The sequence below is a fragment of the Giraffa tippelskirchi genome, chromosome 8, assembly GCF_054371585.1.
Source record: "Giraffa tippelskirchi isolate mGirTip1 chromosome 8, T2T-mGirTip1v1.2.pri, whole genome shotgun sequence".
NCBI lineage: Eukaryota > Metazoa > Chordata > Mammalia > Artiodactyla > Giraffidae > Giraffa > Giraffa tippelskirchi.
This window is the reverse complement of record NC_137282.1, coordinates 135,061,018-135,083,904: the sequence shown is the minus strand read 5'-3', so window position 1 is coordinate 135,083,904 and position 22,887 is coordinate 135,061,018. Positions and strand designations below refer to the sequence as shown.

At 42.6% G+C, this 22,887-nt stretch overlaps 1 protein-coding gene across 4 annotated transcripts in view; it reads right to left on the bottom strand.

Moving 5' to 3' along the window:
- Positions 1-22,887, bottom strand: part of RUNX2 (RUNX family transcription factor 2) — a 231,232-nt gene that overhangs the window by 34,300 nt on the left and 174,045 nt on the right. For 3 of the 4 annotated variants that reach the window (XM_081519008.1, XM_081519006.1, XM_081519007.1), the window contains one exon: positions 5,149-5,310. The exons of the other annotated variant lie outside the window; for it this stretch is intronic. In XM_081519008.1, coding sequence (XP_081375134.1) covers positions 5,149-5,310 — 162 coding nt within the window. The remainder of the gene's footprint in view (positions 1-5,148; positions 5,311-22,887) is intronic. 4 annotated transcript variants of the gene reach the window in all.

Below are 22,887 nucleotides of genomic sequence, written 5' to 3'. Positions count from 1 at the left end.
AGTGACAAACAACTTTGGTTACCTCTGTAGGGTGAATATTCTTTTATAATCATGTAAGATGAAATGAGTTAATATATAAAATCACTAGGTGTTCAGGGGTGCTACTTAAATCCCAACTATTATGTGATAAAGCCATATTTATCATTGTAAGTATGGTGAGGAGAGGAACCAATCCCTCAAGGGCTTCCTGTGCACTAGATCCCTCTACACTGGTTTCTGTTTGATTTTTATAATTCAGCTCGATATGAACTAAACTCAATACAATAAGGTCGACCCTATCAGTCAGTTATAGGGCTTCCCTGGTAGCTCAGCTGGTAAAGAATCCACCTGCAATGTGGGAGACCTGGGTTCGATCCCTGGGTTGGGAAGATCCCTTGGAGAAGGGAACAGCTACATACTCCAGTATTCTGGCTTGGAGAATTCCATGGACTATTACATGGGGTCACTACTTAAATCCCAATTATTATGTGATAAGGCCATATTTATCATTGTAAGTATGGTGGGGAGAGGAACCAACCCTCAAGGGCTTTCTTGGCATTAGATCTCTCTAGACTGGTTTCTGCTTGATTTTTATAATTCAGCTGGGTATAATCTAAACTCAATACATAAGGTCGACCCTATTAGTCAGTCACATGACAACACTTTATCGTTCAGCCATAAACTTATAACCGTTCTTCTTATAATACTGAAGGCTACTCAAGGTTATGGAGAAGGCGATGGCACTCCACTCCAGTACTCTTGCATGGAAAATCCCATGGACAGAGGAGCCTGGTGGGCTGCAGTCCATGGGGTCGCCAAGAGTCAAATACGACTAAGCAACTTCACTTTCACTTTTCCCTTTCATGCACTGGAGAAGGAAATGGCAACCCACTCCAGTGTTCTTGCCTGGAGAATCCCAGGGACGGGGGAGCCTGGTGGCTGCCGTCTAGGGGGTCGCACAGAGTCGGACATGACTGAAGCGACTTAGCAGCAGCAGCAGCACTCAAAGTTAAGGAAATATTTCCTGAATCTTGGAACTGCCCTCTGTAAACTTCAAGATATCTGGTTTTGTATATTTCTTTGCAGTAAAGTAGGGATTGCAAGTAACATATCTTTATCCTCTTATTTTATTAACTCCTTGCTTCCATAAAGGATTTGGGGGAAACTACAGAATATGTAATTTGAGCAAACTCTGGGAGATTGTGGAGGAGAGAGGAGCCTGGAGTGCTGCAAGCCATGGGATCACAAAGAGTCGGACATGACTTAGGGATGGAACACCACCACCACCACCACCACCAACAGGACATATATACAGGCTACCCTGGAGGCTCAGTGGTAAAGAATCCACCTGCCAGTGCAGAAGAAGTGGGTTCAATCCCTGGGTCGGGAAGATGCCCTGGAGAAGGAAATGGCAACCCACTCCAGTATTCTTGACTGGGAAACTCCATGGACAGAGGAGCCTGGTGGGCTATAGTCCAATGGGTCACAAAAGAGTTGGATACAACTTAGTGACTAAACAACAACAGGATATATATGGTATAGTATCACTGTCATTATCGTAATTCATTAAGTTTGAGCATTTGCAGCCACACTTGATAAATGACTCAGAAGAAAGAACAACAAAAAAGGAAGTTGTAAAACTGAATTCTCTGAAGGTCTTTAAATAGATTAAATTGTGGTATTTCTTTGCAATGGTCTTCTCGGATAAATTGGAATTTCCTTAGGAATATTCCTTTCTGAAAGATATTTCTGGTGGCTTTTACTCTTATGATCCCTTGGAAAAGAACATTAGCATGCCTAGTTACATGTAAGTGTAATTTAACATTTTCTATCTTCTGACATTATAAGGGAATAGTTATTTTCTCTTAGTGCTTTATTGACTTTTTGTGAATGCCTCCCAATTTCTTTTAGCTCTATAAAAACTCATAGTAAGTCTATGGAATAATGATAGTAGTGACAAATATTTACTGAGTACTCTATGTGTTAGGTACTGTGTTAAGTGCTTTATGAATGCCATACAGTATTAACTTATTTAAATATTTCATGAGCTTTTTTGTTTTAAATATACTCTGTGACCATCCATTTCATAAAGCAAATAACTCCTTTAAAAGTTTAGATTTTTATTGACTGATGCATTTAAGCCAGGGCTTGCCTGCAAATTATATATAGACATACAATTTTTACAAAACACTTTTAGCTCCTTAATATCAGCTACAATCTGTGTGTGACACACATATGGTGTATCAGGCCTGCCCAAAACACTTTACACCTATGCATCTCATTTAATCCTCATAGTAACCCTAAGAGCTAAATATTATATCCCTGTTTTACAAATAATATAAGTTTCCAAGAAGTAGAAAACTTGCCTGATATGAGTATGAGTTGGGACTCAAACCTGGGCCTGGACCTCCACCCTTACTGTGTAAGTGATGAATTGTATTCTTTCTCACTCAAGCTCATGTGAGAATGTTTTGATCAAGGAGATGAGAACTGACTGCTCTACACTAAAAGAAAACAGGAACTATTCTGGAAAGCATCTCAAAAAGTGAACACAGAACTGCTTGGAGATGGCAACAGAGGTTAATATTTTAGCTGTCCATGTTAGAAAGACATAGCGTCCTGGTACTTAGGCACACCTTTCAATACCGAGGTGGAATAATAACAAGACAGAAAGAATGCAACGTGGTACCTGAGAATCTATGAGACAGACTCCTGTCCAAGGAGTGTCCTAGGACCAGTCCCAAGGGAACTGGAGATGGGGCTCAATCCTCAAGAGTTGGTCCCGTAGTTCACCAAGCAGTGCTCTGGGGCGTGGATGCAGCCCCACACCCAAGAGCAAGGTCAGAGGAAGCAGGGTTCCTCTGGTTCCCTGACAGTTGACATCTAGTTCTTTCTTCCTGATTCGCTACATGCTGACAAGAGGGATTTTCTGTTCTCTTTGCTCTCATGTTTACACAGAACCTCCCACCCTGCCACCATGTTACTTTGCCAGGAACAACTCATAGAGATGTTTGGGGTGCAAGGAAGAAACTGGAGTAAACTCGGGTTTAAACTAGTTTCAAGCAGAAGCCCGATCCTACCTTTGGCCTCAGATTAATACACAGCTAGATAATAAACCAGTTTCTGCCTCCTCTGTGAAATGAGAAAAGCTGTGTCATATTTGTTCATGGAAATGTTTTCAGTAGATACCATTAAACTGCCTCCAAATAACCTGGCTGCTCCATATTACATGTGATAAATGATAAAATGCCATTTAGGCAGCTTTTTTTTTTTAGGCAGTGTTATTGTCAACAGTTTTCCCATTGAATTCATATATGGATACACCTCAGAAAGAAAATGCTGGAGATAAATGTCTCTAAAGCTGCCATCTCTCCCTGAGGTCTTTTCCCCCTCCGGGTAAAGCCAGAGGACGAACAGCTTCAGCCACAGAGGGTTGGATAGACAGAAGCCCCAGAGAACCCTAAACAGAGGCAAGTCTGCACAAATCTGTCCTGGCAAAGTGTCACCTTGGCCCCATGTAAGACAAAAACAGACTCAGTCTAAAATACATAAGGGAGGACCAGAACTAACTCAACACCATCCAACACTGTCCCTGTGACCCTGCATCAGCCCAGGTTACCCCTCTGTGCTTCCCTCATCCTTTCCCGTGTCCTTACTTGACATTTGCCTAAAGGAGGGAGTCATTCCAGTAAAGGGAAGTGATCACTACAATTCCATACTCTGCAGATTCCCCAATAAATACCATGTGATTCATGACAATAATAATAGCAGTCGGAATGAAAAGGGGTCACATGTTTTTCCCAAGACTCTGGAGGTTCCCGTCCCCCCCCCCCCCCCGCCCTTGCTTTCCCTACTCACCCCTACGGGAGTCCGTCTGTGGCAGAAAAGATGAAGGCCTTAGGACCCGAGAGCCCTTTCCTGCCATTCGCTTGAGAAACAAAGCCTTCCCTCCTCCCAAGTTGAAAGAAATAAAGGAGTCTGAGCTAATCGCAACCTGCAAGCCTCCGGGCGGCCCATCAGCTTGCCAGTGGTGCAACCCGGTGGAGCGAGTACCAGCTTCGAGCTTTGCAGAAAAGGAGAGAGGGAGAGAAAACAGAGACAGAAACACAAAGAGAAAGAAAGAAAGGCATTAACCTGGCCAGGAGTCAAACAGGTGCATGGAGCCCGAACGCTGAGAGCAGTGTCAGACACATAGAGGGTCCAACCGCGTGTGCTTCTTGCCGAGGGGGCGGGGGTGGGGGCGGGGGAGGGCTGCTTCTGAACTGATGGGGGCAGGGCTGCAGCCCGGATGCAGGGGGTATATGACAGATTTTTTTTTTCTTATTTACAGGACTCAGAGGGTTGGCCAAGAGCCTTTAACTTTCCTCCACTTGTCAATCTGACATCTTCATGGATACTCTCTGGTTCCCAGGGACAAATGCTCCATTAGAGGGGGGGAGGTGCAGCCAGGATGTTGATCACACACACCCCCACCATGAGTCACAGAATTTGGTGGTGCCTTGGGAAGAGAGGACGGTGAGCCCCGGGGGCTGCCACGTTGCGAGCAACAGCAGTGAGCTGTGTGATTCATGGCGCTGCCTGGGTCTTGAGTTGGCTGCTCAGAGGCCGCAACACATGGCCTTTTAAGCCTCCTGCAGCCTCACTGTCCTTGGAGTGACTCGTGTCTGTCTGACGGGGACCTGAAGTGTGCAGTTTCTGTCTCTCTGAACTGGCTAACTGGAACTCCTGGGCATTTAAGAGCCTCTAGAAATGGAGGGCTGTGCCTTCAGGCTGTAGTTTGGCTTTCAGGCAGATATTAGGAACAGAAAGGAGTGCAAGCAGAGGAAAGCTGGGTTGGCGGGCACAAGACCCTCAGGAGAAGCCCCCAGTTGGGAGACAGCGCCAACCAAAGGGGATGCAATTCAGCAGGACTGAACCTTGGGGACACTGAGTGTCATCTTAGCAAAGGATGCCATATGTGGTGGAGATTCAGGCTCTTGACCTCAATTTAAGTTCAAGCCCTCGCTAGCCCCATAATTCAGAAGACCTGGTTTGCAGCTGTGGGACCCCTGTCCACAAGCCTCTGACAGAGAGTCTACTGTGAGCATAGCTGAGACAGCTGGGCCCACCCTGCAGCCCCAGTCCTACCCCTGCACCAGAGTGGGCTTTGAGATCAAGTGTGGTCTTTACCTGAAATGCGCCTGGGCACGTCGGTGATGGCGGGCAGCCCGGTGCCCCGCGTGGAGGACAGCGGGGTGGTGGAGTGGATGGACGGAGGAGTCATCTGGCTCAGGTACGAGGGGTAGGACTGGTCATAGGACCAGGGCGGGGAGGACTGTGCCTGCCGGGGGTCTGGGAAAAAGAAGAAAATCTTTAGCACACCAGCCGCTCTGGCCTACACACACAACCCCAAACTTAGAAAGGATAAAGCAGGGAAAAAAAAAAAAAATCAAGACTATACAAGGACGACGAATTTCCCACAACCCCACCCTTGCAGGCCCTGTAGAGCACACAGCTTTCTAGACTCAGAGTCTCTATGAAAGTAACAAAATGCATCATGCATAAGGACTATTTGTCTCCCTCACACATAAATATTTCTATTTGGAAAGACTAACAGTCATTTAGAAAACAATCTGCTTTGGGTATCTTCACAAAGTTGAACTCTATTTTCTTTATTTTCTGTGTTTTTTTTTTTTTATTACTCCAGTGAACATGTATTACTTATTTCTTTTTTAAAAAGAAATGTTTGGAACAATTTACTCAATTAAAGAGCAGGGAGACGGTGCCTTTTGCTGCTGCGCATCCAGTCAGTATCCTTCAGACGTGCTTTCTGGTTCTAAAAATGCATGATTATGTGATTTTAGCACAGTTCACATCCCAGGCAGGTCAATGGGGATGAGGAGTTCGGGGCAGAGATGAGCACAGAGGGCACAGCATGTAAGTAAGTACAACAGGAAAGAAAGGAGCCAGTTATGTTGGGCTTCCCAGGTGGCTCAGTGGTTACAGGTTCGATCCCTGGGTCAGGAAGATCCCCTGGAGAAGGAAATGGCAACCCACTCCAGTATTTTCGCCTGGAGAATCCCCACGGACAGAGGAGACTGGAGGGCTACAGTCCATGGCGTCTCAAAGAGTCGGACATGACTGAGCATGTGAGCATGCACAGTTATGTTATTCTGATGCTAAAGCTACCCCAGAAAACAACCTTTAAGAAAAAAACAAAACTTAATTTCAAAACTAACCAAGGACAGAAAAGCTTTATCACCATTTAGATTCGATGTAAAGCACATGAGTTTCTGACAGGAAGAAAAAGACCTAAAACACAACAGGGAAATGTCTTTAATCCTATTGGAATCTGTTTAAACGATGTCACATGTTTGGAATGTGGCCTGGAGTTACCTACAGTCACTACAATAATAAAAATAATGGGCAACCAACTGGTTAGAGTGAACCGCTGAGAATTAGTAATATCTTTCAATGTACCTCTAACAGTTTCTTGGAGATACACACAGAATCATAAGCTAATTTCTCTTAACATTTTTTTTTTTTTGCGAAGTTCACTTTTTCTTAATTTTAAAAAATTCCAATACGCCAGGCTGTTCTCAAAACAGCTTTGTATATTAGAATAGCCATGGATTTTGGAACACGTCGAATTAGGTTCAAGTTCTGAGACTTATATTTCTAAGCTGTGTGATGTTGGGTTAATCACTCAGCGACTCAGAACCTCAGTTTCCTCATCTGTAAAAGGGGATGGGAAGTAATAATATCTGAATCACAGAGATGTGGAAATTGCATGAGAAAACTATGCAGAGAGGGCTAGCACAGGAGATACTCAGTGATATTAATTCTTGCCTTTTAAAAAACTTTTGGTGACACAGGAATTGTTTCATGATTAAAACACACCTGAATTGGAGCTAATCCATTTAGAATAGGTTTAATTTTTAAATTATTCCCATATCACCTATCAGCCTCTGAAAATGAAAAGCTCGATTTTTGAAAACGATAAATATATTTGAGTCAATTCAGGTTTATGTCTACAAAGAAAAAGTGGATAACAAGATGTGGGTTTTTTTCTGAGATCATTCCTCCTTTGAAGCCTCTCAGTTTTTCTGTACAAAGCCATTTAGTTTCAGCTATTTCTTGTTTATTTGTTCAATTTAGAAACAATTTATTTAAGGACTATCTAAATGAGACATACTTTTCTTGACTCAAAATAATTAAATACATCTGGATATTTATCAGATGTTTACTGTATCAACAGACATATAGAAAAATTTCATCCAATTCTGTTTTAAGGAACATTTACCTGAGTTTGCAATTTGAATAAAAGTATAGTATTGTAAATGGTTCATAGAGACGTTTCCTTCAGAAATTGGACGGATATTTAATCATTCAAGTAATGAAATTTTGTGCTTTAAAATGTTCAAGGCTGAGATTGTAATAGATCGGCAACATTTCAAACCTGATCCTTGTTATATATCTGATACAGATATACTGCCTTGATTTAACCATTAATGTCATTCACTATTCAGATAAATGGTAAATGATCTTCAGATGGAAAAAGATGCATTCCTTACAACATCAGAAAGCAGTCTCACAAAGACAAGGCCTTCCCTCAAGCACCATTTTTAATAGATACAAAGGATAAGAACCACACAGCAAAATGAGCAGGGCACACGGGACTCAAATAATCTAACATCACCAGACGGCTTTCTGAGCAAGCAGTTTCATCTGTATCTCCACTCCCATACTGTAGCACGTTACCAGCAGTATAGGGCTCTCTGCCCAAAAGTGGGGGGAAATACAAAGAAATCTAAAAACTGACTAAAATCACTGATGTTTAGACATGTCACAAAGGAATCAGGGGACTTAGCTTGAATGGAAGATACAGCTTTGCATTTCTCCTAAAGCTGAGAGGCAGCTCAGTACAAGGGGAGACAAGGGGCCTTTCTGATGAGAGGATCTGAGTTGGGGTCCCAGCTCTGCTGTGTGTGAGCTGGATACCTGCTGTACTAGCTAACTCTCTGAACCTCAGTTTCCTCACTTAGAAAGTGAGGCAGCACAGCATGGTAAAGTGAACACAGCCAAGAGTTCATGTGTGCCAGTTGGACAGACAAGTTTGGGCTTGAATCACAGCTCCCCACTTTGTTGAGCAAGTCACTTAGACTCTGAGGGCCTCAGTGGCTCACCTGGAAAATGGGAGTCAGGATGCTTGTTAGGGCGCTGTGAGCACTTACACGAACTAGGCCTTATCTAGTAGGCTGTCTGCCACTCTTGGCACATACAAAGTATACAATAAATAGAAATGATCATTGCTATCTGTAAAATGAGTATAATTATAACTACTATCATTTTTGTTTACAGAATTAAATGAAATAACACAAGAAAAGCCTTTTGATAACTCTAAAGTACTATATGAAAATGATCATTATACTCTGTGGGAGCTCACGTCACATGGCCAAGGCCCTGCTGTGTGACATGGGGTGTGTTTCTTAATGTGGCTGAGTTTTAATTTCCTCATCTGTAAAATGGGTATGATAATACAGTCTCAGAGAGCATCATAACGATTAAATAACATAGAGCGAATGGCTAATCACCATTATTCAAAAATATTAAAAATCTGACTCTAGAGGCCAAAAAAACCGAAACATAAAACAGAATAAATACTGTAACAAATTCAATAAAGACTATAAAAATGGTCCACATCAAAAAATCTTAAAAAAAAAAATCTGACTCTAAATTATCTAGCGTGGCTGGGTTGTCTACTGTTAGTCTTAAAGATGTTCTAGATCAGACTCATCACAATTCAATATAATGCCTGGCACATAGTAGGTGCTCAAGAAACAACTACTGCACGAACCTCCTGAGGTAGTTGGAGTGAATAATGGGACTTTATAAAGAAGTAGTAAGTAGTCTTTCTCTAACTTCCCCTTAGGCTATAAAAGAACTTGTATCAAATGAGGATTTAGCTTTGATATACACTTCCTGACTGCTGGAATACACACTCGAACTATCAAAGGATCACTGTCCTTTGAGTAGAGGGCCTTTCTGAAGATTCCCAGTGTTAGCAAAAGGAACTTCTCACTTATCCCTAAACAAGCAAGAAGATCTCTCTTTGCTTTCTGTCTCTCAGAGAACAGGCTGCAGGCTGGCCAATCTTTCTTTCAAGGTCACCATCCTAAGATTCTATGATAAGACCTACTTAAGGAGAATAGGACACAGCTTGGCAACTGAACAACAACAAGGAGAGTTACTAAAGAAAAACAAAACACAAGAACCGCCATATGGGGCTAACTAGATCTAGTCTAAGGACTTTTGAAAAGGAACTGCAATCTTAAAAAAAAAAAAAAAGGATTGGTCTCCAAATACCCCTGTCTTTCTCTAATACCCTGTGAATGAGGCCTCATCAACCCCAGCTCTCCCATGTCTGGCCTGTGGGATCTCCGACAAATTATATAACCTATCTGACTTCAAGGTTTCTAATGTGTATAATGGGGATAAATAAGAAGACCTCCCTCCTAAAGTTGTTTTAAAGATTAAATGAGGTCATGTAGGAAAGAGCTTAGCACATGGAAAGAACCCAGTAAATGTTCACCACTATTAAAGCATCTCCTTTACTGAGCCTTCATTCTGTATTTATGTTTCCAGCCCATAACCTCTTATTCTAGCAAAAGGCCATTTTTAGAAAGCTTCCTGCAGTTCTGAAGTCTGCTATTTGGAGACTATATCTGAGACTATATCAGGTCGCTTCAATAGCCTTTACAATCATTTAACCTGAGTCACTTTACTTCTTCGTGCTAGCTTCTCCCAAACCAAGAAATCCTAACCTGTTTAGTGTCTTTTCTAATACTGTATGCTTCAACTTTTTTCAAACTGTTAGTGTGGGAAAAAATGGCTATAAAAGATCTTGACTTCCTAAATGCCCAACCACTAAGAAAATATAATCTTATAAATATATGATTACAGCATATTTGCTTTGTTGTGGACAATTATTAAGGCTGACAATAGAGAAAAGTCACCTTAACCTGATCTCACCAATGATTTCTGAACTCAACTTCCTGAAGAAACCTGAGACTTCTGAGATTGACTCTGAACTTGTATGACTCAGAGAAGGTGACAGATTTTTTTAGGCATCAATCCTAAGGTTACTAATAGGGAAAAATGACTGTAGGACCTAGGTCTGAGACAAAGCTACTAATTAATCATTAACAAACAAGAAATGATCTTCATCTACCTTGGGCCCCACAGGGCTAGTATAATGCATTCCTTCCCTCTACTCCATTCAGAGTTACACTAAAAATCTTGTCAAGTCTACAGACACATGGAAGGAAGTACCTTGTCCTTCCAATCCAACACAAATAAGAATATCCTTGATTTAGGGGGTCTCAGAGGCTCAAGGTACCAATCACTGTCTTGGTATCACATCCTAGGTGATCTGAAATTACCTATGAGCACCCATGAGTTTTCAGAAAATAATTGAACTCTATTTCATAGAGATTTTCAAAAGACATGAAAACTACTGTTGCACTTTAGTTTTAGGGTGCTTTAAGAACAGTAATTCAGTACTTTTCTATGGCAATCTACAGAAACAGCCTCAATATTATTTTTATTACTATATTCTGGACATTCAAAGCATTGACAGAAGTTTTTATAATCACTGAAAAACTAGACCTTGGGTGCTGATTTTTTTATGGGCACATACCCTTTCGTGCTTGAGAAACCTGAAATATGAAATAACACATGAGCATTTTAATAGGACTCCACCCCTATTTTTCCCCAAGCTTCTCTCCTATCACCTAAAAGGTGTGTGTGGAGAGGGATGGTGCTTAAAGAGAGGCCATAATCAAGTTTGACCTATAACATAAACTTTGAGAGAGAAAATCAGGTCTTCCTTATACGATGGGCAGCCGTGCTCACAGCAGGATGTGACTAATCACGATGACAAAATGGCAGAGGAGACCTAGGGCTGAGCTCCTGGAGGCACTGGGGATGACCGAGGAGAAAGGAGCCCCCCGTCTAACTGGGGAGCACACTCTCAACTACCCCCAGCTTCTGAGGTCAGGCTTATCGGACACCTCAGATCTGCAGCTGCACACTTTCAGAAGAAATTGTGGTCTCCTCTGTGACAGCAGACCAAGTCTATCTGCGAAGAGTGCCGGGTAAATAAAAAGGAGCCAGTCATGTCACCTGACAAAAGGAATCCCTTCCGCGTTTGTTCTAGTTGAAGCAACATATTGGACGAACTTTAAAAAGACACCAGAGAGGCACAAACTATTGGGTATAAGACAGGCTCAAGGATGCTTTGTACCACATGGGGGAATACAGACAATATTCTGTGATAACTGTAAACAGAAAGTAAGCTTTAAAAATTATATAAAAAATTTCAATTAAAAAAGAAAAAAAAGATGGGACTTTCCAAGTGGTCCAGTGGTTAAGACTCTGCTTCCATTGCAGGGAGCACAGGTTCGATCCCTGGTTGGGGAACTAAGACCCTACACGCCTCGGAGCACAGCCAAAAGTAATTAAATAAAAAGTGAAGATATAAAAAACAAGACAAGTAGATAAATAAAAAGACACCAAAATCCAAGGACCTGCATACACTTTGCACTTTCTCTCCCAACACTTTGCACTTTCTCTGCCAACTCAGTAAGTTGAGCACAAGGTTCTTATTTAGCTGTCTCTTTCTCACCTCCAAAGTAACAATGGTCATAACTGCCACCCTTAACAGGGCTTTCGGGATGGGGTGGGGAGAGAAGTTTTTACATGGTATTCTGGTGAGTCAGCAAACTATCCACTTTTCTTGTCATGAACAGCTTCTGTATACCTACACAGCAGTGAGATGGTCTAAGGAATAGATAAAAAAAAAAAAAAACCCAAAGACATTTCTTGCTGTGCAAAAGCTTACACAAGCAGGTGGGGAGAGTAAGACTAACAGATATAAAATGACAAGTAATTCAAAACTGTCAAAGCATGCACCTGTGTTTTTTAAAAAGCTCTAAAGATAGACATGAACCACGGTGCACTGATATCAGTGTGGCTATTATAAGATCTCCTAGGGTGGTGCTCCTTTGGCTTAGGTTACCTGGAGATTGGGCATATCTGCCTTACATCCTACAGGCCTTAGAACATAAAAGTACAGAAGAAAACATCCCCAGGAGATGCTCAGAAATTGATGCTACCAGGGGGAGAAGCGGTTCATGCGTCTCATGTGGTCTCTGTATCAGGTAGAAATGGAGACAGGCATTTATTTAAACCGTGGGTGTGAGAAAAGCAAGATCTCTCCTTTGAGTTAGACCATAGTTTCTGAAATTTAATAATGGGTGTGGGGAAAATGAAGCAGGGTCATGCATTTCCTGAAATGATTTGTAAAGAGTCATGGAATCTAAGAGTACCCAGACTTTTCAAATGACTGAGAAACTACATTTCATGTCTACACACTTGAACTCTGAACACTTAGGGTCATAATAAGAGAAGAAGGGGGAGGCAGATGGTTAGATAAAAAAAAAAAAAAAAAGCACTGTAGGTCAATTAAAAAAGCACCAGAGGAAAGACAAGTGACTCTAGGAGAACAGGTAGAAGCCTTTTCTTAATGAATAAGATAAAGTGGGGAGAGGAGAGTGGGAAGAGAGCTTTAGAAAAGCCCAAGGAGGGAGCTCCCTGGGATCTAGTGACTGGGGCTCTGCGCTTCCACTGCAAGGGATGAGAATTCCATCTCCGGTTGAGGAACAGAGATCCTGCATGCCACAGAGCCAAAAAATAAAACAAATTCAGAAAAGAAAAAAAAAAGCCCAAGGAAAGGTACATATGGAAACTCAGGAGTTGCTGTTAACAGGTCCCCTTTGGTAAATACTCTGGTTAGACACCTACAGGTGTGAAAGGAAGACCGCTTCCTAAGAACTGCTCACAAGAGGGCACACCTTGGATACGGTGTTCAACTTCACGCAGAGATGGGAGGAAACTAGCCAATGCGACCAAGCCCAAACCAGCCCACCAGTGGTTCCTTCCTGTTTGTGCTGCCAGAGGGCTGCTGGGTGACGTGGCAGGACAGTGGCCAGCGGTTTCTGCCCAAGCCATGAGCCCTCAGGGAGCACCTGCTATATTTGGGGAGCATCACATTTGAAGAGCATCATATTCCCACCCTTTCTCCTCTACCCACTTCCCCCTAAACAGCACTCAACTCAGGCTGGAAAAACCCCAAATATTTCTTCAGAAAACTGGGGTATTTAACATGAACTGCATAGACAGTTCTCCTGAAGATTTTGCCTCTCCGTTGCAACCAGGGTCAAAGTCAATAATCTCAACGGAGGGAGGCAGATTTACAATTTCCTATCCTAGACTATTTCTGTCATATTACTATCATTCATAATACAAATATACGCGTTCATTTATATTCATTCATTCACACGTCTGTTCATTCCCATTTCCTAACATTTATACTAAATGCTAAATGTTAAGTTCTACGTCTTCTCTAATAACCCTGCTAATAACTAAGTGGACATTTAGAATGTGCTTTCCCACTCACTCCTGGTTCACTTGACCAAGAAGAAACATGGTCCAGAAACAGGCTTCTTGGGTTGCAAGAGGAATCCTGGATGGGGGGCTCTGGCACTAACTGTGCGAACAAACACCAATGATTCACCGTCTCTGAGAGTCGCTGCTGTCAGGTGCAACATGAGAATGGATGGTCTCTAAGATGTTTTCCGGAGATAAAATGCTGTGATTCTAACCACTTGAAAAACTGGGTACCCTACTACACTCAGTCCTTTCTGGAGATGGTAGCTGCACCAGAAATGACTGAAGCCCTGCTGAGCTGACCTGGGGTGGCTGTGAGAGGGGGGCTGACACTCATGGTGCTTCTCATCACACAGCCTGTGACCCATGTCAGCAAAGAAGACCTCAAAAGCAGGATTTTGACCTCCCTCTTGTCCCCAGTCGGGGTTCTCTCCAACTGGCCAAGGTGGCCAGAATCACTTGGCAGAAGACCAACCCAACCGATTCACAGAGCTTAAGACTGAAATTTGAAACTCCACTCAATGCTCTGATGGTGACCTAAATGGGAAGGCTATCCAAAAAAGAGGAGACATATGTATAGCCGATTCACTTTGCTGTACGGTAGAAACTAACACAACATTGTAAAACCACTACACATCAATTAAAAAAAAAAAAGAAGACTGAAATTTGACCAAAAAAGCAGCAATCTGTTTGGATAAAACCAGATGCCACACAGGGTACACCAGGCACAAGAAGTTAATACAAACAGTGGGAGAGGGACTCTGTGAATCTCCATGAATCTTAGGAGACAATAGTGGAAGAGAGAATGAGAAATGATACAGTCTAAGACATCACAACCCCTAACAAAATATTAAAAGAAAAACCGGAAGGAAGCTAAGATGAGGTAAAAAGAAATATCTTTTCAGTGTCACCAATTTGGGGCTGGAAGGAACTCATCACTGTCCTACAGAAAATGAGGGAATTTCCTTACTTAAAAGAAAAGTCTAATAGAAGAAACAAGAGGGTATACCATATGTCATAGCTAACCTGGTCTCAGCCTCAGCATATCTAGGGCCTCAGTGTAAAGAAAATAGAGGAAAGGGAACTAGTCACAAATAGGTAGGACCAGAATCTGAGAAATAACAGGGATGTGGTGTTGGCCAGGGGAAGTGACCTTAGTTCAAATCACAGTATTGAAGTGAATGCAGTAAATTCAAGTTCAATTCAGGCTATTAACATCCAAGGGCTGAGCTTATAGCAGTTGGGGTGTCATAGAAGGTCCCCAGGCATGGTGAGTCCTTTTGTCAGATGGATGATGCTATTATCTGTGGTTCTAAGAACTGTCTCCCATCACTCATTCATTCATTCATTCATAAAAAATTTATTGAGTGCCTACTCTGGTACTCTGCTAGGTTCTAAAGACATGAATGGTGAATAAAGAGTCTGCATGCCCTCAATAGAGTTTACAATTTGGTGGGAGAGACTGACATTAATCAACTAATCATATAACTGATAAAGTACTAAAAAGGAGATGTCCTTGGCATTGTAAGACTGTACCATGAGGGACTCCAGCCATGCCTGGGGGTCAGGAAAGCCTTCTCTAATGATGCAATGATTAAGCCAAGAACTGAAGGGCAAGAAGAAGTCCAGAGGATACTCAGGTGGGGTTAAAAGGGCTGCAGGCTAAGCGAACAGCATATACCGAGTTCCGGAGACAGAGGTAGAACTTTTTTTTTTTTTTAAGAGGTGAGAAACCCAGTGTGGTTGGATGACTGACAAAAGGTTCAAAACAGTGTGAGAAGAGGGTGGAAAACTGGCAGTAAGGACCCAGGCTATGCAGAACCTGTCGTACCACGCAAGAGGTGTTGGTTGGTCTTTACACTAAGAGCAATGGAAGGTCCTGGGGGTGTTTTTAAGTACAGGGTGACATCATCAGATACGCATCTTTTTAAACCTTCCTCTGACAACATCACAATAGAAACAGGGCAGAAGTCCAGCCTAGGACTGCATACGCCTAGGGCGTGTAGGGAAAATGGCAGCTCAAATGGAGGCCAGAGTGGAGTTCAGGAGCTGCACCCAGGGAACCAGGAAGCAGCTGGAGGCACACAGCTGCCTCTGCACGTGGCCCGACCAGAGGGATGAGCCCCTGAGAGGTCTGGGCTGGAGCAGGTTGGCTCTGGATGGGAGAGGTGAGTCCCAGATCAAGGGCCTGGGACCTGCAGCTGCAATCTGGACAGGCTCCACCTCGTACCTTCTGGTTCAGGGATAAAGCCTGGGCCTCTGTACCTGTAACAAGTTCCCCAGGAGATGCTAACAGACGCCAGAGTTGGAGAACAATGGGCATGATTTTTACAGATGACAGTTAGAAAGGAAAATTACCCAACACTACTTGATTTAATCTTCCCTATCAAGAAGAACGATCTCCAAATAGAACAAGCAGAACAAACATGCTTAAGAGGAAATGAAAGCCCAAGACAGGTGAGGAGATAAGAGAAATCAACCTACTGCTTTAAATGAATTCAAGTGTCTGTTCCAAGATGAACTATGCCCCAACAATATTGTAAGAATGTATGGAGACTGGCAGAAAAGGGCTTCTATGTGACAGAGCAGGGTCTGCAAAGTTCTTTATATTAAGGAAAGCATGTCTTCCTGGAACTCTGTTCACTCCTAACCTTAGGTTCACTACCTGGGATTCCTTGTCCATATGACAGTTATTAAATTATTTGAAGATAATGCCTTTAAAGTTTACTACATAATAGTACTTTTACATTATTTCACCCCATCTACCTTTTCTGGAGATGGCATTGCTATTGGTAAAATCTAAATTGCAACTAGCATTTTGGAATCATTGCTTGCAGCCCACTGAAAACACTGGAGTCACTTTTGACAGCCTGTGTACAATCAACACTTCACACTTGATCCCCAAAGTGAGTATCAGAAAGTGGGATGGGTTCACTAAAAACTTGTTTCCCAGGATTACTTGAGCAATAGGTTAAGGGAAAGGCCCTCTGTCTGCTGTGCATCTTGACCTCAGCAAGATACATACCTTACCTCTAATGGGATGTACAGGTACTTAAAAGGCCCACCAGAAAGTGATCATTGACATGGGTCATGGTCAGTTTTGAAAGAGAAACACAGTGGTATATTCGAAGGCATGACAATCCTAGTTACATTCAGCATCTTTAGCAAAGTCTTGAAAGATGAAAAGCAACTTTCCTAAGCTTCAAGATGAGATGAAATTGGGAGGAAGAGTCAACATAGTGGATGAAGAATCAGAGCTATAAATAACTCTACAAGATGGAAAGAGGAGGTGAAAGGGACACGGTGAAACTGGCAAAGAACAAAAGTGCAATCCTGCAGTTGGTCAACTCCCAGGCAGGCCGGAGGAAGGCTGCCTTCAAAGCAGCAAGCCTTTCTCATGGCCTGCAAACCACAGTGTGATGGGGTTTGACAAAAAGCCAACACAGTCCTGGGATGTATTAACAGAGCACACGTGAACCCCCACCCCCAGATAAGACAGCGCTAGAGAGTTGTGTTTTCTTGAGGTGGGGTCAGCCCAGAACCCTGGAGGAGACAGAGCAAGCTGTGGGACCTCCATCTGTCACAGGAGGAAAGGTTAAGGGACAGCCAAGAGCTCCCACTTACCCTCAGCCTCTCTGTGGGACATGTACTTCCCACCTGAACTGAAGCTAGGTTTTCTCCCCATCCTTCCTCCTAACCTCTCCCCTGGGATGCAAGATAAGCCAAATCCTCTTCAGAAATTCTTCTGTCTTTACTCTAACCTACCAACCTCCAAAACATTCCCAGACATTGGCAAGTGGCTTCACATCTTTCTTGTCTCCCTGACTTGCACCAAATCCTACAGAGTTCCACGAGAAACTGCCATTCCCACTGACCATCCACCACGGCAGAGCCCACTTCTATTCACAAACTGTAAACCCTGCGGGAGACAATCACATAACTTTGCTGACTGGCTCTTCCCTGTATCTCTGTCCTTACTTGGGTCCTCAGTGATGCTCAAAGTCATTTTCCCTTCCCCGCCCACTCACCCTGCTGACAGCCCCAAAGGTGTATTATTTTCCTAACCTTTTCCCCACATCCTCCCTACCTAAAACCGCCTGTCAGACTTCACCTTCCCAGGATACTGACTTATAATTTCAGCCGTGAGAGTTCCAGAACCTCTTGATACCTCAGTTTTCTTATGTGTTAAAGAAGGTTCATAATAGTGACTCTGCTGTGAAATCTGTCCTTTAAAGACTGTTACAGCCAACTGTTTTCAAAAAGCTAAAAAAGCAAGTCCTTATCAAAATAAACAAATCCCTGGAAAGAATCTGATGGGCTTTACTGGGAATGGTGCCATACAATTTTATTCCTGGAATACTTCTGCATATATTAAAATAAAAAAGAATGGAATGACAATACTTTTCAAACTGATAACCTCTGTAATATGATGTTGTTGCTATTAATATACATAGTACAATATACTCTGACTCTGTTTGAAGCCCTGGGTACCCATCCACAATTCAACATCAAAACACACCATCAGAGTGTCCACTATATCCAACTGCATACCTGACTTGCCCCTCTCCTGGGTCAGTCTAGGAGGTTGAATATGTCATTATTAGACTCCTGTTCTGACCATTCTGCCCAGAATCCATTGCAAAAGGCAAAAAGGGGAAAGAAGGGTCCCTAGGCAAGTAACAGGGGAAGACATGAATACATGTATGTACACATATAGACATATATGTAAAGCTCAAGCTAAAAAGAGAAAGATGATGCTTTGGGAACAAAGGAGAGAAAGAAACCCAGACTTCCTCTAGGCACAATCCTGAAGTCAGGCTAGAGATGGAACAGTCTTGGGGAAGGAGAGAGTAAGGCATTATCAAGGAGATGGATTCTCCTTATCACAGCTAGATATTAACTGAGCATCATGTATTCCAGACAGGAGGAAATTACGATGACAAGATTCTGGAACTTAAAAGCTTGATTTTTCTTGGAACATTACGCCTCTCATCTTTTTGTAAAAGCATAATAAAGCCAGAGCATCTTCATTTAAAAAGGGAATTGCAACCAACAGAAATCCAGAGACCTTTAAGCAGCTCATCTATAGATGATGTCAACAGCTGTGGGGATAACATGACACATTGATGGCCAGCCCCTCACAGGGTCACACTGAGCCTTATCCTTCAAAGCCAGCACAAGCCGGACCTGAACTCCACTTTTCCTTATCAGGAAAAGAGATTTGAACTCGTGTTCCCTCACAGGACTTATGCTGTTTCTTCATGACAATTGTAACGGGCAACCTCCTCTAAAGAGCTTTCCTGCTCACACATGTGTGCGGTCGCAGCAAGTTTTCCTGGCTTTTCTGCCCACAAGATCTCAAAGGAAGGAGGCAGGACAAGACTCTGCGGTAACCTTAGAGATGAAAACTCAGCGCCACCCAAGTGAAAGAACGGTACTTCCAACCACCTGTCTTGAGTGTGGTGATTTCAGTTCCTTAAGACAAAAGATGCCTCTAGATGAGTAGGACCACAGCGGTCGAAAAGCAGGAGAGACCTCAGTGGCCTCCCACTCCCCACATCCTACAGTTCTTCTCACCCGCAGTCATGCTTCCTGCTCGGTTACAGTCACTGTGCCCCTCACGGGTTCATCTTCCTCACACTTGGAGCCACAGCCACTGCAGCCCCACCCACTTCACCTCCAACTCCTTTCACATTAAAGAATAGCAGGGTCACTGGGCACTCGAACAGGACGCTGCGCTTGCCTGTGTCTAAAAGGCTTTGCTAATGAAGGTTTCAGCGCAAGCCCAGCAGACTGAGGGCTAAGACAGCCAAATAGCAACACAGGCAAAACCCAGCTGGTGGGGACCCTCCATTTTTTTATTAATATAATTTATTTTACTTCAACTTTTATTGGAGTATAGTTGATTTACAATGTTGTGTTAGTTTCTGTTGTACAACAAAGTGAGTCAGTGCTACATATACACCTATCCCCTCTTTTTTGGATTTCCTTCCCTCTAGGCCACCACAGAGCACCGAGTAGACCTCCCTTTGCTCTACAGCAGGTTCTCATGAGTCATCTATTTTACCCATAGCACCGGGAGTGTATAGACATCAATCCCAATCTCCCAATCCGTCCCATCCCCATCTTTCCGCCTTGGTATCCATACGTTTGTTCACTTCATCTGTGTCTCTATTTCTTGGATCCTCTTAATGCTTAAAGGAGTGTGTTTGCCAAGGAGGGGAACACAGCATCAGACTGAAGTTGGGCAGAAACGACTTCACTTCAGTCAAGGTAACCGTCAATAGGACCACATCATTCTACATGATGCCTGCCAGGTCGTTTTTTTCAAGATACCCCTAAAAAGGTTACCTTGAGCATAGGTTCATACATAACTGTCCATTAACTATCAAAAACAATTATGCTGCCTTTTAAAACATAACTCAGATACTCCTAATGCATCATTTTTATGAACATTTTGTCCCTGAGGGTCCTAAAAATATCCGAGGGGGAAAGAAAAAGACGTTGGTCCCTTAGGACACGTGTCAGATTGTCAGCAACCTGCCCAACTCAATGGCCACGAGGCTGGTTGCCCACTAAGAGTCTGAAACTCAAAGTCAACTAAACTAGCTTCAGAAGCCTAGAGCAACACATTTCTTGAAGAGTCCTTTCCCTCTACCTGCAAAATACATACTTTTCACAACTGCTTTAAGGCTTCAGTAAGAACTTTGTGTAAAACTAGTCTGTAAATGGTAAAGAGCTAAACAAATGAAAGCCTGAAATGGGAGGAAACAGGGACAGGAGAGAAGCTCACTTCAGCCTCCCAAAGATGCTGGAGGTTGAGTGCGTAGGACCCTCCAGCCATGTGGATCTTGCCCTAATTCCTGTATTAACGACTCACTAGAGTGTAAGTGGGACTTTGAGCAAGTTATTTAGCCTCTCAGACCCTCAGTTTTCACATCATCACCTATTTCATAGACCGGTTGTGAGAAATGCCTGCTACACCATATACAGTAGTCACAGCAGTACTGTCAGTACGCAGCAGCTAATAGCAATCCACTCAAATAGGTACTAGAAAAAAGATTTGGGCCAGAATAGTAACAGGTCACCCTTCCTGAAGAAGAAGTCAAACATCTGCTCATTCATTCTTCACCAAACCTAAAGTCGCCAAGCAGCGGGCACCACCAAAGACAGTGGAGACACAGAGATCAGTAAAACATGGCCCTGGACTTGGAAAATTCAAAGTCTGATGGAGGAGATGGACATGTACACAAAGAATTGTCACCATGTCCAACGGTGGCATGGAGCATTGGACTTGACTTGGGTAGGTTGAAAGAGAGGCCTGACAGAGGTGCCAGCATTTGGTCTGAGTTCTGAAGAAAGAGAAGTGCAACCCGTCTTAATTTCCTTCCAGGCTCCTGCTGCCGTTTCCTGAATGATGACCCTGCCCCTGCCCCCTTAGGACCCGTGCTTCACACAGCAGCCAAAGTGAGTTCTTAAACATATGTGAATAAAACAGATGACTAAGGAGAACCTACTATATAGCACAGGGAACTCTGCTCAGTGTTCTGTGGGGACCTAAATGGGAAGTGTGAGCAACATCTCCTGACATAGTTATCACCACCGTTATCACCACAGTCTGAATCAAAAGAAGTGGATATTTTTGACAGACTAGGTGTTTCCTAGCACCCAGAGACAGGCAACAGATGTATGAAAGATTAAAAAAAAAAGAGGTACAGAGGAAGCAACTTCCTCAGGAAACCAGGGGGAGGCCCTGGGCCCTCAGGCAGGATGACAGTCATTTAAGACCTCGACAGTGACAGGTCAGACCAGCGCTACAAAGAAGCCAGCCCACTGCATGGCTAGGACCCTGAGCCCCAGGAACTGCAAGAGACACTAACATGAAACACTGAAGGCTTAGGACTTCCTCAGTTTATAATTCCTAATTTCATGTCACTCTTCCGGGAGTTCAACTTGCCTTTTATGCTGAGAAGTGGGAGAACTCATAGTGACTCTACAACCATGATCACTATTAAGAGAATAGATTCTTCTTTAAAGAATCTAGCAACACACAAGTTCCAAAGGCCATTTTAAACGCATCAGTCATCAGCAAAATATAATTAGTAAACAGTTAAGGATCAAATTGGGCTTCCCTGATGGCTTAGTGGTAAAGAGTCTACCTGCAATGCAGGAGACACAGGTTCGATCCCAGGGTTGGGAAAACCCCCTAGAGAAGGAAATGGCAACCCAATGCAGTATTCTTCTTTGGAAAATCCCATGGACAAAAGAACCTGGTGGGCTACAGTCAATGGGGTCACGAGAGTGGTTTAGCAACTAAACCACTACCAAGGATCAGAATACAAAAATCACACATTTAAAGAACCCAGGGATTGCCAAATCATAGAACATATATTTTTCTTATATATATCATACTAGCCATCATAGTCCTTCCAAATCACTTATAAACACATTTATATATGTGTACATATGGTTCTACACACACACACACACACACAGAATCAAAGATTATTATAAAGACAAAAGGACAGCTATTATGACCCTTAATCACTAATATAAGATCCACCACTTAAACTAACTACTGCATATAAAAAATAAGCTATGAGGATATATTGTACATCACAGCACATACAGCCAATATTTTATAATAACTATAAACAGAGTATAATCTATAAAATTTTTAAATCACTATGTTATACATCTGAAACTAATATACTACTGTAAATCAAGTATACATCAATAAAAAATTAAAAAGTCCACTACTTTAAATGCATCAGTACCTATAGCCACAAGCTTCAAATTCACAAGTTAGTGTGAATTTCACCCTGGCATTTTTATGAAGGACCCATGTCTAGTGAACACACTAACCTGACTTCTACATTTCAACATTTGGAGATTTATTTAAATCTAACACATGACTCTTCTTCACAGAGTTCTAAGGATCTTCCCTAATACAGGTATCTGTTTCTCTTTAGTGCTTAGATATTTTATTTTTATAGTTCTATATTATATTAAACATATATACTCAGGCATACCCAAATTTTCAGACTAATATAGACCCACAGAAACATAAGTAAATATCCAAGAAGATATATATCTAATATGGGCAGGGGAGAAGGAGAGGCAGGTCATTTTGTTTATAAACAATTATGCTTACAAACCATTAAGGACACTCAAAACCTAACTGCTACAGACAAAAACTAACCCTTTGAAATGATCCAAGTTTATCATACATTTTATTTTGAATCATTTTCCCTCCCATCTGGTCCCTCTGCCAACAATGGTAACTAGATGATTTATGAGTTCCTTGCTGCTCTCAATACTGCGATGGCAAATTAAAGATGTGCATTGACTGACTGGCACACTTTCTCATCACCATGACATAAAAGCAATCAGACTAGTCCTCCAGTAAGATCTGCCCAA